Genomic DNA, 15,584 nt, shown 5'->3' with positions numbered 1-15,584 from the left:
TCCTCTGGATTTGCAAACAGATACCAGGTCGAAAAAGTTTTTTTTTTTTTTTTTGCATCCCGTTATAGGAACTGTAAATAGAAGTATTTACTGGTAAGGCTATAACACTGGTGATGTCAATTTGGAAAACTTACCAGAAACCTAACCTCTAACTCAGTTATTATGGAGCAGCTAATGTGATTCAATAGTCATCAAGCGGAAAACTATCTGCTCACAGGGTCAGCCCATCGATTTGAAGGTAACGGCAGAGAAACGGGTCAACTCAGCTGCTCAAAAGCATAATGTCCCCCAGTAACCAATTTCTGACCTGGCTGGGTTTTTTTTTTAATTGGAGGGGGGGGGTGGCATACAGCCCAAGGATAATGCCCGATTTTGTAAAAACAAAAAACAGCAACATGACAAGAAATGGAGAGGTACACACCAAAAAAAGGCCCCTGTGGTCTTTCGTCCCCTTTTTAGTTAATTGAAGGTACAATCCCAAGCATGTTTAGACAGAAAAAAGTCCTACAAATCACAGCATTCCCCAGCCAGCATAGCTTGCTGGGGAATGCTGCAGCTGTAGGACTTTTTTCTGTCTGAACATGCATAGGATTGCACCCTATGTTGTGGAATTCGCTGCTGTGATACACTAATGGCCAATAGTTTGGATAGCTTAAAAAGGCGGGAAAAGAAAGCACGTGCATAATCATAAGGACATAAAAAAGAGCTGTACTGGATCAGACCAAGGGTCCATCTAGTCCAGTATCCTGTTTCCCACAGTGGACAACCAGCTGCCTGTACGAAACCCACAAGTAGGACATGAGTGCAATAGCACTCTCCCACCCATGTTCCCCAGCAACTGGTGTACATAGGCATACTGTCCCTGAGACTGGAGGGAGCACATGGCCATTAGGACTAGTCACCATTGATGGCCTTCTCCTCCAGGAATTTGCCTAACCCTCTTTTAAAGCCATCCAATTTGGCTGCCAACACTACATCTTGTGGAAGTGAATTCCTTAGGACGGTACCTAACGGCGTGCTCACGCCCCTGCCGATTCTCCTGCGCCCTCCGATTCCGTTGCACAAGTGGCGATTTAGGCCACCCGAAATGAACAGAAATGCTTGTTCCTGGAAGGAGGCAGGTCGGGAGAGATTTCCACTTGTTTAGGGGCTGCCTATAGGAAGCACTAAATCTCCCTTGCGTAGGCGGTGGGTCCCGCTTGTGCAATGGAAGGGAATTGGCGGGGCGAAAGGCAATCGGTGGGGGCTTAAGTGCCTGTTGGATACTGCCCATGATTTAACTATGCACTTCATTAGATCACCCTACTGGATTCTAGCACTATGAGAGAGGGTGAAAACATAAGCCTACCTCCTTTTCCCACACTGTGCATAACTGTATGGACTTCTATCAAATCCCCCTTTCTCATTTTCCCCCACCCTCCTAAATCAAAGAACTCCAAATGTTGTACTCTTTCCTCATGAAGGAGTTGCTCCAGCCCCCAGATCATTTGGGTTGCCCTTTTCTTCACTAACCTTAGATGTCTGAAAGAAGGCTAGGAAAATCTAAATGAAAAATGTTGGGTGTCGGATCCCAGAAGTTCACACTAATCTGAGGTTACAAAAAGGGAAGGGATCTTGAACACAGCTAGGATCTCAGGTAATTCTACTGAGTCCTGGACTGGTGTTAGTATAGTGGCTGGGGATGATGGGAGCTGTCCAACACATCTGGAGGTTGGGTAGGCTGGTGTAGTGGTAAGGAACATGATGTATGAGCCAGGAGGAAGTCTTATTTGAAATCTCAGCTCCACCCCAAACTCACATGAATGTAGGAAGATGCCTTAGACTGAATCAGTTCCTTGTTCCACCCAGCCCCAGAGTGTTGACTCTCAAACTAACGGCTGCATTTGCAAAAGCACGCGATTTTACCCCTGAGTCACGGTGCTGGGGCACCAGTTGGCCTGGGGAAAGCCACCCTCTCTCAATCTCAACCCCACCAGAATCTCCAGCATGGGCATAATGCTGGCCCATGTTGCAGGGCTGTTGTTAGGAACTGCCAAGATAATGTATGCCAGGCATCCCCAACGTGGCACGCACAGGCACCATAACGCTCGCAGGTACCTCCAATGGCACTCGCACAGCTCTTCACTGCCTACCCCCTTCAAAAAATGGTTCAATAATTTATTTATTTATTTATTGCATTTCTATACCACCCAAGAGTTGAAGCTCTCTGGGTGTTTCACAAAAATTGAAAAACGTTAGGGTGCCAGGTTCTCCTTCCTGTTCCTGAACCTGCTGCTGATCAGCTGTTCAACGGACAAGAAGAGAAAGCAAGGCAAAGGGACAGAGGGGAGAGAAGAGTGAGGCTAGAAGCTAGGAGAGGGGAGAAATAGTGAGGTAAAAAGGTGCTGGGGAGAAAAAGGGCGAGGCTAGGAATGGAGAGAAACAGCAAGATAAAGGGGTGAGTGGGAGAGAAAGAGCAAGGCTGGGGCTAGGAAGGGAGAGTAAGAAGAAGGCTAAGGCTGGGGAAGGGAGAGAAACAGCAAGGAAAGGGGCTGGATGGAGAGAAATAGCATGGGAGTGGGGGAGAGAGAGAGCGAGTGAGCAAAGGGGAAAGGCCTGAGTGGACAGAAGAAGATTGGGTGGCCCCCAAAGCAACTCTTTCCATTTCCCCTCCCTCCTAGTCTCTAGCCTCAGTATTTCTCCCTCCCTGCACCCCGCCACCTCTTAACTAGCCAGCCCCCCATGGCAACCATTATATGACTAGCCACATCCTCCAAGGCAGCCATTTTGTGGAGGTGCTCACAGCAGTTTCTCAAATTCCCAAATGTGCCCACGAGTCCAAAAAGGCTGGGGAGCCCTGATGTATGCAAAGCACTTTTAAGCCTTGCTGAAAAGCGGTATATAAAATTCTGAGGATTATTTTATCCTGGTGTAAGCTGACCCATAAGTTGCTATTTCTCTCTTATGAAGCTTGAAATGAAACGTTTCAAAAAACCGTCCCTCTTTGCAGTTCCACTTTCCCTTAATTCGAAACAGGAGCCGTAAGTGGTTTGAGAAATGGCTTGGAAAGTTGTCTCACGACAGTATTATTTCAGTAAGAGCCCATTGTATCCTCCTGTGAAATGTTAATTTTCTCTCAAGCGAGACAGATGGCCTGGGACTCCTTTGACTGCAAGGAGTGAACAAACGGAGCAGCGGCAAGCAGCAGGGTGAGACCCCCTCCCAGATCACACTGTGGTTCCGAAGTTTCCACCGTTTGCTAACAAAACCCACTAGGAGGGAATTTTGGCTTTAAGTCTCCCAGGAAGACTCACCTCTGGCAAGCAAAACTCAGGAACGGAATCCACAAAAGCACGGGCGGAACAATCTTTCAGCTCCTGCAAAGGGGGGGCGAGAGAAGACCTTTAACCAGAAGCAACAGACAAGGGCGAAATCCAAGGCAATGTGAACGGAGGACAGAGTACCACCTACTGGGTTTTTACCTACAAACGATTTTAAGGGAGAACTGCAACATAATTCACAAGCCAGCCAGATGCCCACCAAGCGGTGTGGGTGGAGATGTAGCCATCGAGATGGGCTCTAGCTCAGCGGGTGGGCAACTGCTGACACTATCTTCCTTCCCAGGCATGGTGTCTGAGGTGGGCCAAGTCGGCCAAGTGCCAGGGCCCATTTATCAGCACGGAACCCATTAGCCATTGGATTCCTGCACTGAGCAGGGGGTTGGACTCAATGGCCTTGTAGGCCCCTTCCAACCCTACTATTCTATGATTCTATGATTCTAGCCAGAGACTCTGAGTGGGCCCATTGCAGGACTTGCTCAGGGCTAACAAAAACCTGAAGCTGGGCCTGTTCCTTGCCAGCTCCCTCTGATCCACCCTTTTTTCCTTTGGCGCCAGGTGCCTTCCACCCCTCCGTCTCATCTTCTGCAAGTTCTGCACTTTCAACCCTGGGGGTTTCAAGGCGGAAGCTGTGCTGCATCTTCCTCACCTCTGCATGTGCCCACATGAATATTCTTTGCTTCTGGCCCTGTTAAACTATGGCAGTCTTGGCCCCCCTTCCTCGGTATCTGGCGAGTTGGTTGCTGGACATGCAAATAGGTCTGAGATGAAAGTGGGGATTGGAACGATGTCATAAAGGTAGTGATGCTTCCATGAAAGCAGAGGTATGAGCTGTTCCCCTACGCAGTTCTTAAGCAGAAGGGGGCTTTGGGAGGGGGTCCCCCTCAGTGAAAGGTAGCAGATTCCCCAAACAGAGTGTTTTACCTTCCCCTCCCTCTATGCTGCATCTCCCCTAAGGCTGGTGCAGGGCCTGGATTCAGTTCTTCAGAAATTCTAGCAATTTTGCCAAGTTATAACAAATGAGCAATTACATCTAATGGCAGAAGGCTCTTAACCTCATCAAGAGGAGTTAAAAGGTGAATGATGGGTAAGGCGGGTGCCCCCCCCCCCGGACTTAAAACAAGCATAGCCAAATGCAGCAAAGAGCCCCATTCTCCTTACAAGACAAAGTGTCCACCCCTGACCCCAGGCCCAGTCTCTGCGCAGCACTGGTCAACTCATTTGTCATTCTAAGCAGGCACAACGGTCAATACGGGGGCGAGATAGAGTGCGGCTGGACTCATAATTAAACCTGCCCGCTAGAAGCAGTGAATCAGAGGGGCTTTGGATGCTCTCGAGGAACATGCAGCCACGTCCTCATTCAGCTGCCGGGACTACTTGCAATGTTCAGCGCTTCACGTGCACGGGGCCTACTGCGGCCTTCTCCAAGATGTGCTGGACTACAACTCCCATAATTCCCGGCCACCATGGCCAACGACACTGAAGCTCTGGGTAGGAAAGTGAAGGAACTGTGGGCACAAGGAGCTTTCATCGCTCCTTCCTGCCAAAGGTCAGGGCACTAGTAGGGAAAGAAGACTGCTGAACGCGAACAGCTGGCTACGAGGATGGTGCCGTCGGCAAAGGTTTGGTTTCATGGACTGCAATAGGAATAGAAAGGACTTCTTGGGGATGATGGGATGCTCCTCACGGGGAGTCAAGGATTAGGGACAAGAACATGAGAGACACAAGAGAAGCAAGGCAGTGGAGGGGGAGCAAAGGCATTTGCAAGTAAATACAGCAGGGAAACTGGGAAGATGCCATGCCCGTGGCCTCCAGTGTCTCTATACGAATGCATGGAGCATGGGAATCGTACAAAATGAACTCGAAATCCTAATCCAGGGTGGTAAGTACAATCTGACAGGGATCCCCAGCAGAAGCTGGTGGCTCCGACATCAGTGGGGTGGTGAATCCACTCCGGGTTTCAGTCAGAACCAGTCTAACCAGCACCTTGGATAGCTTCTTTAGGGTCGTGACTGGTTCTGACTGAAACCCAGAGCAGATTCACTGCCCCCTGATGTCAGAGCCACCTGCCTCTACTGGGTATCACTGAGACTTGGTGGCATGAGACTCATGATTGGAATATAGCAATTGAAAGGTCTCCTGTGTTCAAAAGGAACAGACCCAGCAGAAAGGGAGGGGGAGTAGTATAATATGTGAAGAATCTGTACTACTGTACTGAAATCTGTGATTCTGAGAATGGAAACCCTGTTGAAAAAATCAGGATAAGGATAGGAATGAGACACAAGAGTGCTGTTATTATGGCAGTATACTGCAGACCGCCCGGCCAGCTGGAAGACACACTTGGGGCCACTGGGCACATTTGGAATGTTGAGTGTGTGTCCTGGGTAATCTCACAAAGTGGCTGCCATGAGGATGGGGCTTGGCCATTCACAAAATGGCTGCCACAGCGGGTGCAACCAGTCACAAAACACTTATTTTCCAGGAGGCAAACTGGTGAGCCTAAAGGAACAGTAACTTGCTCAAGAAGCTATGTACAAGGCGGAGGTGGGCTATGGATTCAAAAACACAAAGCCATTCATTTGGACCCACAGCCTTCTGTTCCAACACCCATTTACAGAACGCCAAAAAACTGAGTACAGTGTAGAGGTGGCATCTGAACTCCAAATGCCAAATCACACACTTGACCCCAGAAAGCACAACAAACTACCAGTTTCACAGAAGACAAACTGGTGATGCTCAGAGAAATAGATGAACAGGCAAAACACCTGCCATACCATGCCCAAACCAGACAGACAAACCAGGCACCCCCTCCCCACAAGCAAAACCCGCACAAAACCAGGCCAAACACACACACACACACACACACACCCCAAAACCAATGTCTTCAGCAGAGCCCTCACCAAAGGAAGTGAGGTGGGTGGCTACTAAGGAGCGGAGCTTTTCTGTTGTGGCACCCGGTTGTGGAATGACCTCCCCAGAGAGGCTCTCCTGGCACCTGCATTGTGGTCTTTTCAGTGCCAGGTGAAGACCTTTTTATTTTCCCAAGCATTTTAGTCTTTCAGTTTCGTTTTTATTTTATAATATAAGCAGTTATTAATATAAATTTTATATTATATTTCATCATGTTGTATTTTACGGGTTTTAACTGTTGTGAACCGCCCAGAGAGCTTCAGCTATTGGGTGGTATAGAAATGTAATAAATTAAAAAAACAACACCACTAACATACAGAAGTGGAAAAGCAGAAACGAGCTCCTGAGAGCCATATGGGACAGGCAAAGGACCCCCCTTCACTCCCCACAACCCTCTAGAATGCAGCCTACCACCATACAGCATACTTTTTCTTTCTTCTGGGCGGGTCGGCACGCTTCAAAGCAAAACACTGGGCTGCAGCCACTCACCATTTTAATTTTCTATGAATCCCTCTGGGGGCCACGGGGGGGGGGGGGCGTTGTCCTTGAGAGGTTAGCAACCAACTCCACAGTCTCTCCTGTCAGTGGCTGAACGAAGATTAAAGATGGCACTGCAGCTGGTGCTTCACTTTGCAGCATGGCAGCCTCCCATTAAAAAAAAAGTTTTTAAATTAAAAAAAAATCAGGAGAGGCAGGGAGCTTTTGCAGGCAGCAAGGAAGTTACAGGAGGCCAGATTCCAGCTGAACATCAGGAAAAAATTCCTGACATTCTGAGCAATACGACAATGGAGCCCATTCCCTAGGGAGGTGGTGGGCTCTCCCACTCCAGAGGCATTCAGGGTGAAGCTGGACAGCCACCTGTCAGGGATGCTCTGACTTGGATTTAAGCATTGAGCAGGGGGTTGGACTCGATGGTCTCATAGGCCCCTTCCAGCCCTACTATTCTATGATCCTATGAAGGTGTCTGTCAGCACTTTAGTGCCCTTGGGCACCATAAGGCTATAGTAAAGGGTGCAAGATAAACATGTTAATTTACACAAATCAAACTGCACATTCTAGATGGTTTGAAGCGTATGCTTGTACGTGCACGGGCACACAGTCACACAGTCACGTACCCTCCCCCTAGGTCCAGTTTGAGCGTTCCTGTCTAGTTTACTGTGGGCAGCCACGCTGCCAGTCCTGCTGTTTTAGCTCTCGGAGACCGTGCAAGAGGCCCTGGAGTTTGATGCATCAATGAAACATCTCAATGAGCTTCTTTGCAATGGACGAAGATGCAGGAGGCGACAAAGATCAGGGGTCCCAGGTGGAATCAGCAACGCTGGCAGTTAGAGGAGCCAGCAACTGATTTGTAAATGTAGCTGAAGGGCGGCTGAGTCTTTTGCCGTGTCCCTTCACAGCCCTCGAGATCCATGGGGAGAAGCTCTCTGAGAGGCAGCATCTGTGCCGCGAGTCAGAACCACCAAGGTGTTGGAGCTCAAGATCTGAGTTGTCCCATTGGCGATGCAAAACATCTTTGTCACGACATGCATTTAGCAGCCGGTGAGAAGCGGAAGAGAGATGCTGATGCCAATCCATTTTGTGTGTGTGAACCGTGTGGTGGCTTCATGGATTGTTTGGCTTCTTTCTCCATGTATGGTGGCGCTTCTGGTGCGCACAGGGAGCCATCTCTACTGCCACTTTCTCCATTCTTTCGAGCAAAAAATGAAGAGGTGGGTGAACAGAGCAGATGATGGCGAACTGCACCAACCGCAATTGCTTACAGAGGTGTACCAGAGAAATGACCCTCGTTAGGATGGAGTGTGGAAGGAGGGCCTGGACATGGGATTTCCCTCTGTGCCGTCTGGATCCCTAGCAGTGAAAATTGGGCGAACAAGAATCAGGGGTGGTTGGGCCGTGTCCTGCTACCGCAGTGCTTCATTTTTTCTTAAATGAGCAAAGGGCTGCCATTCACTTTTATGGGATACTATTAAAGTGGAGAAGGAGAACTAAACCCGTCCATGGTGAGCTCAGCGTCTGGGGTGAGGGTCAGGTCCCTCCCTGTCAGCTATGTCCAAGATAGCAGGCAGTACATATGCACTGTCCCATAGAATTAGATGGGCACCACTGAGGACCATGTCAATCCCAATCTCCATAGCCCCATCCCTCCACAACATGTCAGCATCCTGGGTTCAACTTCTTGGAATTACACTCAAGTGTGACAGAAACCCATTTATTTATTTTATTTATTTATTAGATTTATTAGCCGCCCATCTGGCCAGCTACCCGGCCACTCTAGGTGGCATACAAAACTAATAACATGAAATACAATGTATTTACATAATCAGCTGAACAAAACAACATAACAACACTGCCCTAAAAAACCCTAACCCACCCCAAATGCCCGCCTGAATAGCCAGGTTTTTAAAGACCGACAGAAGGTCATCAAAGAGAGGGCATGGCAGAGGTCAATAGGGAGGGAATTCCACAGAGTGGGGGCCACCACAGAAAAGGCCCTCACCCTAGTCCTTACCAGCCTAGCTGTCCTGGCTGATGGAACAGACAGAAGACCTTTCGAGGCTGATCTCACTGAGATCACCTCCTGGTGCTGCTGGAGGTGCTCCTTAAGATAGACTGGGCCAGAACCATATAGGGTTTTAATGCCAACACCTTGAATTGGGCCCGGAAAACAACTGGTAACCAGTGCAACTCCTTCAGCACTGGAGTGATGTGATCTCACCGACGGCTGCCTTTAATCAGGCGGGCTGCCGCATTCTGCACCAGCTGCAACTTCCAAACCGTCTTTAAGGGTAACCCCACACAGAGCGCATTACAGTAGTCTAGGCTAGAGGAGACCAGGGCATGAACTACTGATGGGAGCAGATGGTGAGGGAGGTGGGGCACAGCCACTATATCAGATGGAGTTGGTACAGCGCTGCCCGGCTCACGGCCGACACCTGAACCTCCATGGACTGCTGGGAGTCTAAAATGACCCCCAGGCTGTGGACCTGGTTCTTCAGGGATAGCCAAACCCCATACAACACCAGGTCAACCTCCCCCAACCTCCCCTTGTCTCTCACAAAAAGTACTTCAGTTTTGTCGGGGTTCAGTTTCAGTTTATGTCCTTTCCATCCAGCCACTCACCGACTCTAGACACTTGGCCAGGGTTTCTACAGCCAACCTTGGCGAGGATTTAAATGAGAGGCAGAGTTGCATGTCATCTGCATATCGGTGACCATGAACCCCAAACCTCCTGATGATAGCCCCCAGCGGCTTCACATAGATGTTCAATACCATCGGGGAGAGAATAGAACCCTGTGGCACCCGGCAAGAGAGGAGCCAAGGGTCTGAAGTCTCCTCCCCCAGAGCTGCCCTCTGCTACCTGCCAGAGAGGAAGGAACGGAACCACGTAATATGGTGTCCCCTATGCCCAACCCCTCCAGGCAGTCCAGGAGGATACCGTGGTTGACGGTATCATCCCTGAGCTGAGAGATCAAGGAGAAGAAGGAAGGAGTAGGGTTCTGGATCTTGCCCCTATCCAGAACCCTACCCATATCATCCACCAAGGTAGCCAAGGCGGTTTCTCTCCCATGCCCAGGCCTGAAGCCCGATTGAAATGGATCCAGATAATCAGCTTCTTCCAAGTGTGCCTGCAACTGCAAAGCCACCACCCGCTCAATCACCTTGCCCCAAAACAGCAGATTCGAGACTGGGCAAAAGTTGTTCAAGTCTTGGGGATCCAAGGAGGGTTTCTTTAACAGTGGTCTTATCACTGCCTCCTTGACGGCTGATGGCATCACTCCCTCCTCGAGGGAGGCGTTCACCACCACCTTTGCCCCTTCCCTAAGTCTCTCCCTGCAGCTCATAATGAGCTAAGATGGGCAAGGATCGAGCAAGCGGGTGGTCAGCCTTAAAGCTGAAAGCACCTTGTCCACTTCCTCAGAAGGAAGAAGCTGGAACCGATCCCACACAACTCATCTGCCACTGGCCACCCCTCATTCACTAACTGTATCCACAGCACACGGAATAGCACTCCTTATCCCGTTGATTTTATCTGCAAAGTGCTTTGCAAACTCATCACAGGAGGCCTTAGAATGGTTCTGGAACAACTGGACTGACCAGGGCCTGGACCACTGCAGACGCGATAGAGGCAGCATAAAAATTATTTTTTGCTGCTCTTATCGCCACGAGGTAGGCTGAAGCTGCAGCTCTAACCCATGTCTGATCATCTTCAGAGTGAGATTTCCGCCACTGGTGCTCTAGCCGTCTCACCTCCCACTTCAGAGCTCGCAACCGTGGGGTGAACCATGGTGCAATCTGAGCTCTGTTCAGGGGGAGAGGGCATTTCGGAGCCACTCAGTCTAATGCCCTGGTGATTGCAGCATTCCAGCCATCCACCAGGGTCTCGACCAAGCAGCCATTTGCATGCTCCAAAGAATCACCAAGCGCAGTCAGGAATCCATTTGGATCCATAAGAAGCCTGGGGCGGACCATCTTAATGGGTCCTCCACCCCTGTGGAGGAGTTGTGGAACCAAGATGTCCAACCCCACCAGTAGTGATCTGACCATGACAAAGGGGTGGTGGATATACCTTCAATTTCCAGATCACTCCCCACCTCTCTGGAAACACCCTGGTTTCCACTTCCTGGAGTTACACTCAAGTGTGGCACAAACCTATGAACTGATTTTTATATAAACATGGACTGGCGCAACCCTAACTGCACAGACACAGCCATGTATGAAGAAGTGGAAGTCTTAGGTAGGCTGGTGGGATTTTCTTGGCCAAGATGCCCTGTTCCACCAACAGTGTCTCACAAGTCAACAGTGTGAGGACCCGAGGCCTTTTTGACCACCTCACGATCCTACTTCGAGTCACCAGGTCAGGTGCTTTGGTCAGTGCCTCTCCTCACACTGCCACTTTTAGGCTGTCACCCACAATCCTCTGTTGGTGTTCTGTGATGCTTCACCACTCTCTCAGTTGCTGCCACCAAGGACCCTTTCAGAGCTGCTTTCTTTCGTTTTGGTCGCACAGACCAAGCAGCCGGCCCGTGGGGGCGATTCCACAAAACCCTTCCTAATAACGAAAAAGGAAACTGCCTTTTAAAATCGAAAACAAAGAAGGTTTATTTGGTACAACAGGACTGGAAATAGGAACTGGGCTGGGATGAGGAAAGGATATCAGGGATGATGATTAAAATAGGGCAACACTACAAACTGCACAATATAACTCTTGCTTCTAGTTCTGTGTTCAAAACCTCTCACACTATCGGACATACTCTCTAGCCCACAGACTACCTCACTAGATGTTCTCACTCTGACCTCCCCACCTGATCTCGGACTTATCTAGCTGTACCCAGTCTTCCTTCCCCCCGGACTTGCCTGACTCTCCAGAAGCACCCCCTCACCTCTTTCTGCACAAGCTCTCCTCCAATCACGCTGCATGCCATGCTCACTCAGCCACTCCCCTTTCTTCCATTTGCCACACTGCCACTCTTGCCCACACTCTGCCAAGCCCCGCCTCACACTCACCTGTCAATCATTCCAGGTACATACCAGCCACCATACATGCATACAAACCGTTACTATTTACGTACATATTGCACATATGGGATCGCCACAAACAGCACTGAACCATAAGTAGTCTGGTTAATGGGGACAACCCTCTACAGCAGGGCTGTTGGACCTCAGGCCCATGGGCCATATCTGGCCCGGCCCCCAATATGGCCCTTTGGCTACCCCAGATGACCATGCCCCTTCTCCTAGCCCAACCCCCTTGCCCCCCAACCACAGATCGAAGGGCTGCCGCTCAGTGTGATAGATCCTCTGCTTTGCATGTAGAAGGCCCCAAGTACAATCCCTGGTATCTGCAAGTAGGGCTGGAAGAATTCCTGCCTCAAACCCTTGAGAGCTGCTGCTGCCAGTCAGTGTCAACAATACTGGGTAGATAGACCCAGGGTCTGACTTGATATAAGGCAGTGTTCTGTATTCCCATGGTTCTCCTCTGGCTTTGCGTACCTTTTCCCCATTCTAAAAGGTTGAAATGCCTCTCCTAAGGCTTCGCTATGGACAGTAAGAACTTTGAGCTAAAATATGCCGGCATTTTTGGCCCCATCACCTTTGCCTTTGGCCTGCCCGCCACTGGAATGCGGCCCCTGAGAGGCTCTCCAAAACTGAATTCAGCCCTTGAGCTGACAATGGTTCAACACCTTGCTCTGCGGCCAGCAACGATCCTTGAGCAGACACGTTGGCGTGTTTGCTTACACTAAAAGCCAATGCTACAGTTGCTGTTGTGACAAGTTGATTTCTGCTATAAGAACAGATTTCAGCTGATCCCAGATGCCAAGAGACTTCCCCGTCTTGGAGAATGCGTTTATGTGGGAAATCCTGGTCAGGGAAGAGGAGGGTGGACCAAATAATGCCCTGGTCTTCTCTTTCTGTATTCTGTGATCATATTATGCCAGTACTTTTCCATCTGCACTGGCTGCTAGTCCATTTCCAGGCCCAATTCAAAGTACTGGCTAACATTCAAAGCCTTAAAGGGCTTGGGGCCAGGTTATCTGAAGGATTGCCTCCTCCCATATGTACCTGACCAGACCCTAAGATTATCCTCAGTGGTTCTTCTCCGGGAGCCATCGCCAAAGGAACTGAGGCGGATGGCTACTAGGAAGAGGGCCTTTTCTGCTGTGGCACCCTGGCTGTGGAATGGGCTTCCAAGAGGGGTTCGCTTGGTACCTATGTGATGCTGTTTCTGGTACCAAGTGAAGACATTTTTATTTTCCCAGGCATTTTAGACCTTTAGTTCTGTTATTTTAAATATGCTATTGTATTTTAAATCTCCATGTAGCTGCTAGGTTTTATTCTGGTTTGTACTTTTATACTATAGTTTTAAGCTTTTATATTTTATATTGTATTTTATGACGTATTTTGTGGCTTTAATTGCTGTGAACCACTCGGAGAGCTTTGGCTATTAGGCGGTATAGAAATGTGATAGATAGATAGATAGATAGATAGATAGATAGATAGGCAATATCATGCATCAGGGTTGACGTTATGTCATCTCTGACCTAAGTCTGACCTAAAGTCAGACACAGCAGCCTTCCCCAAGCTAGCACCTTCCAGATGTGTTAGACCACGCATAACTCCCATCCTCCCCAGCCCGCACGGAAGACCGTGCTGCATTTTCTCAGGTTAAAAGGCAAAGATGCTGACAGGCGTTTTCTGAAGTCTATGAGGGCAAACCTGCTTGAGGACGTAAGAATTAGGTTAAGTGGGACGGCATTGTGAGGCATCTGCGCGCTGACAGAACATGCTTGATGTGTTCATTAATCATCTGTTTCCCAAAAAGCTCAGGCACATAATTCTAATGTGTAACCTGAAAGCCGACATAAGTAATGGCCTAATATCGTGGGATATTTAAGTCTGAAAGAATGCCTTGATTCACTGAGACAGTCCTTAGAATAGCCTCCCCTAACCTAGTGCCCTCCAGATGTGTTGGACTACAACTCCCAGCATATCTGGATGGCGCCAGGTTGGAGAAAGCTGGAATAAATTAACCAAGTTTATCTGAACCGGCTGAACTCTTTCAGGGTGTTGGTCTGTCTGCCAGTCTTTCATAAGAGGAGGGAACCCTGAGGTTATAAATCAGGGAATTTGAGGTATCTGGCCCATTAAGAAATGTACTTTACTTCCAGACAGACACCACCAAGTAACATGACTGCTGCAACGCAGCACACTTCTGCCTACGCACAGCAACTTCAATCGTCATGTCCACAAAATGGGAATATCTGGGGTGGGGGAGACTGGATAGCCAACACCTGGGAGGAACCAGAAGTTGTCAAAAACTGTAAGTGAGGCCAGATCACACGAGTGATGGACTAATCAATGATATGTGTTCTCAAACACATTCCCAGATAAAACTCTTAGATGAATATCTTTATAAACAATTTAAAATATGTCAAACATTTTAAACATTCTAAAACACCATAAACTAAACACAAACATGCCTTAAGACTAAGGGTAGAGAGCTTTAGATGTAGTGGGTGGTTGTGCTTAGTGTCTGTAAATACATTCATGTAAGGACTTCATTTGGGAATTTTCTTGTGCTAAGAACATTCATATAGTTTTTGGAACAACTTCTTTAAAAATTCCCAAAAAACTTTCTGATCACAATTAGGCTAGTTAGTATATGGTCATTTGCACAGGCAAAATATTCAGTTTGCATTAGAAAATTTTCTGTTTATATCAGAAAATCACTGGAGAGTGATCTAATTTAGCATGTTTACTAAATACAAGTGAAATAAACAGCAAAACTAAAAAAGTACCCCGTTAATTTGTTGTCTCGATATACCACAAGCACGTGAACTGAAATATTTGAGGGGGAAAGTTAAAGCACACTTAGGGAGCAATCCTACAGCGATAGGCGACCACCTCTGAACTCAGAGGTGTGCGCCTGTCCAATGCAGGGCAGGAGAAGCGCGGAGGGGATTGTCCCCTCTGTGCTTCAGCTGCCCTGCATTTGTGGCTAGACAGTCAATTTCCGCTGCCTAGTTGTGGGAAGGTGGAACAGGGGAAGCGGTGGCCAGACGATACGTTGGATGTGTTTTACCGGGTTTCCGATTTCCCTGTGCTGGTACGCCCCGTTTCCGCTGCTCCGCGCCTCTCTTCTGAGCGTGGGGCCATTCCGTGCTGCCTATGAGGCAGCACGGGAGGATGAAGGTTGGTTCTCAGTAAACTGACCTCAGAGCTTGGCTCCGGTTGGTTCCCCCGGGAACCGACCTATCGTATGGCCATCTAGCTGCTGACTAGTGGCCATATGATTGCACCCTTAATGTGATTTAGATGTTATATTATGCAGACATTTTTATTGGAATATTTGTAAACATTTAAAGAAAAGACCATATAGTTCCCCTATTGTTTAAATGCAAGAAAAAAACAAAGGTCCTGAAAACTGTTAACACACTAATTCAGCCTTCCCAAACTTATTCTCCCCTAAATATGCTGGATTACAACTCCCAGCATCCTTCAGTCAGCAGCATGGAGGGGACCAGGTTGGGGAAAGCTGCACTGATTAATTTTAGCAACCCAAAGAAATGTGCATGATATGCTGAGAACCACTCATCTACTGCAACAGAGTTCAACTCCCCTCCACTGAGGCTGTTGAGCCATCTTCCATTTCAGTGTCACTACTTATTAGTTCAATTTCACACTGAGACATATATGTATTTCAGGGTTCAATCCTACGCATGTTTAGACAGAAAAAAGTCCTACAATTCCCAGCATTCCTTAGTGACACATATGTAACTTATCACACACTTGCTAGGGAAGATCACTGGAAAAACATTAATTACAACTCTGAAACTGCCAAGCTCGCCTAATATTGAA

The 15,584-nt window shown here is 48.5% G+C and overlaps 1 protein-coding gene across 5 annotated transcripts in view; it reads right to left on the bottom strand.

The window, feature by feature from the left end:
• INTS9 (integrator complex subunit 9) overlaps positions 1-15,584 on the bottom strand; it is a 92,787-nt gene that overhangs the window by 63,047 nt on the left and 14,156 nt on the right. For all 5 annotated transcript variants that reach the window (XR_014787010.1, XR_014787011.1, XM_084829434.1 and 2 more), the window contains one exon: positions 3,294-3,356. Coding sequence is in view for 2 of the 5 variants with exons in the window: in XM_084829434.1 (XP_084685560.1) it covers positions 3,294-3,356 (63 nt within the window). In the remaining 3 variants the exon portion in view is untranslated. The remainder of the gene's footprint in view (positions 1-3,293; positions 3,357-15,584) is intronic.

The sequence above is a fragment of the Heloderma suspectum genome, chromosome 1 (genome assembly GCF_057233095.1).
Source record: "Heloderma suspectum isolate Gila_16-S chromosome 1, 16-S_ref, whole genome shotgun sequence".
In the NCBI taxonomy this organism is placed as follows: Eukaryota; Metazoa; Chordata; class Lepidosauria; order Squamata; family Helodermatidae; genus Heloderma; species Heloderma suspectum.
Note: the sequence above shows the minus strand (reverse complement) of the source record. Positions and strands in the feature narration are given on the sequence as shown.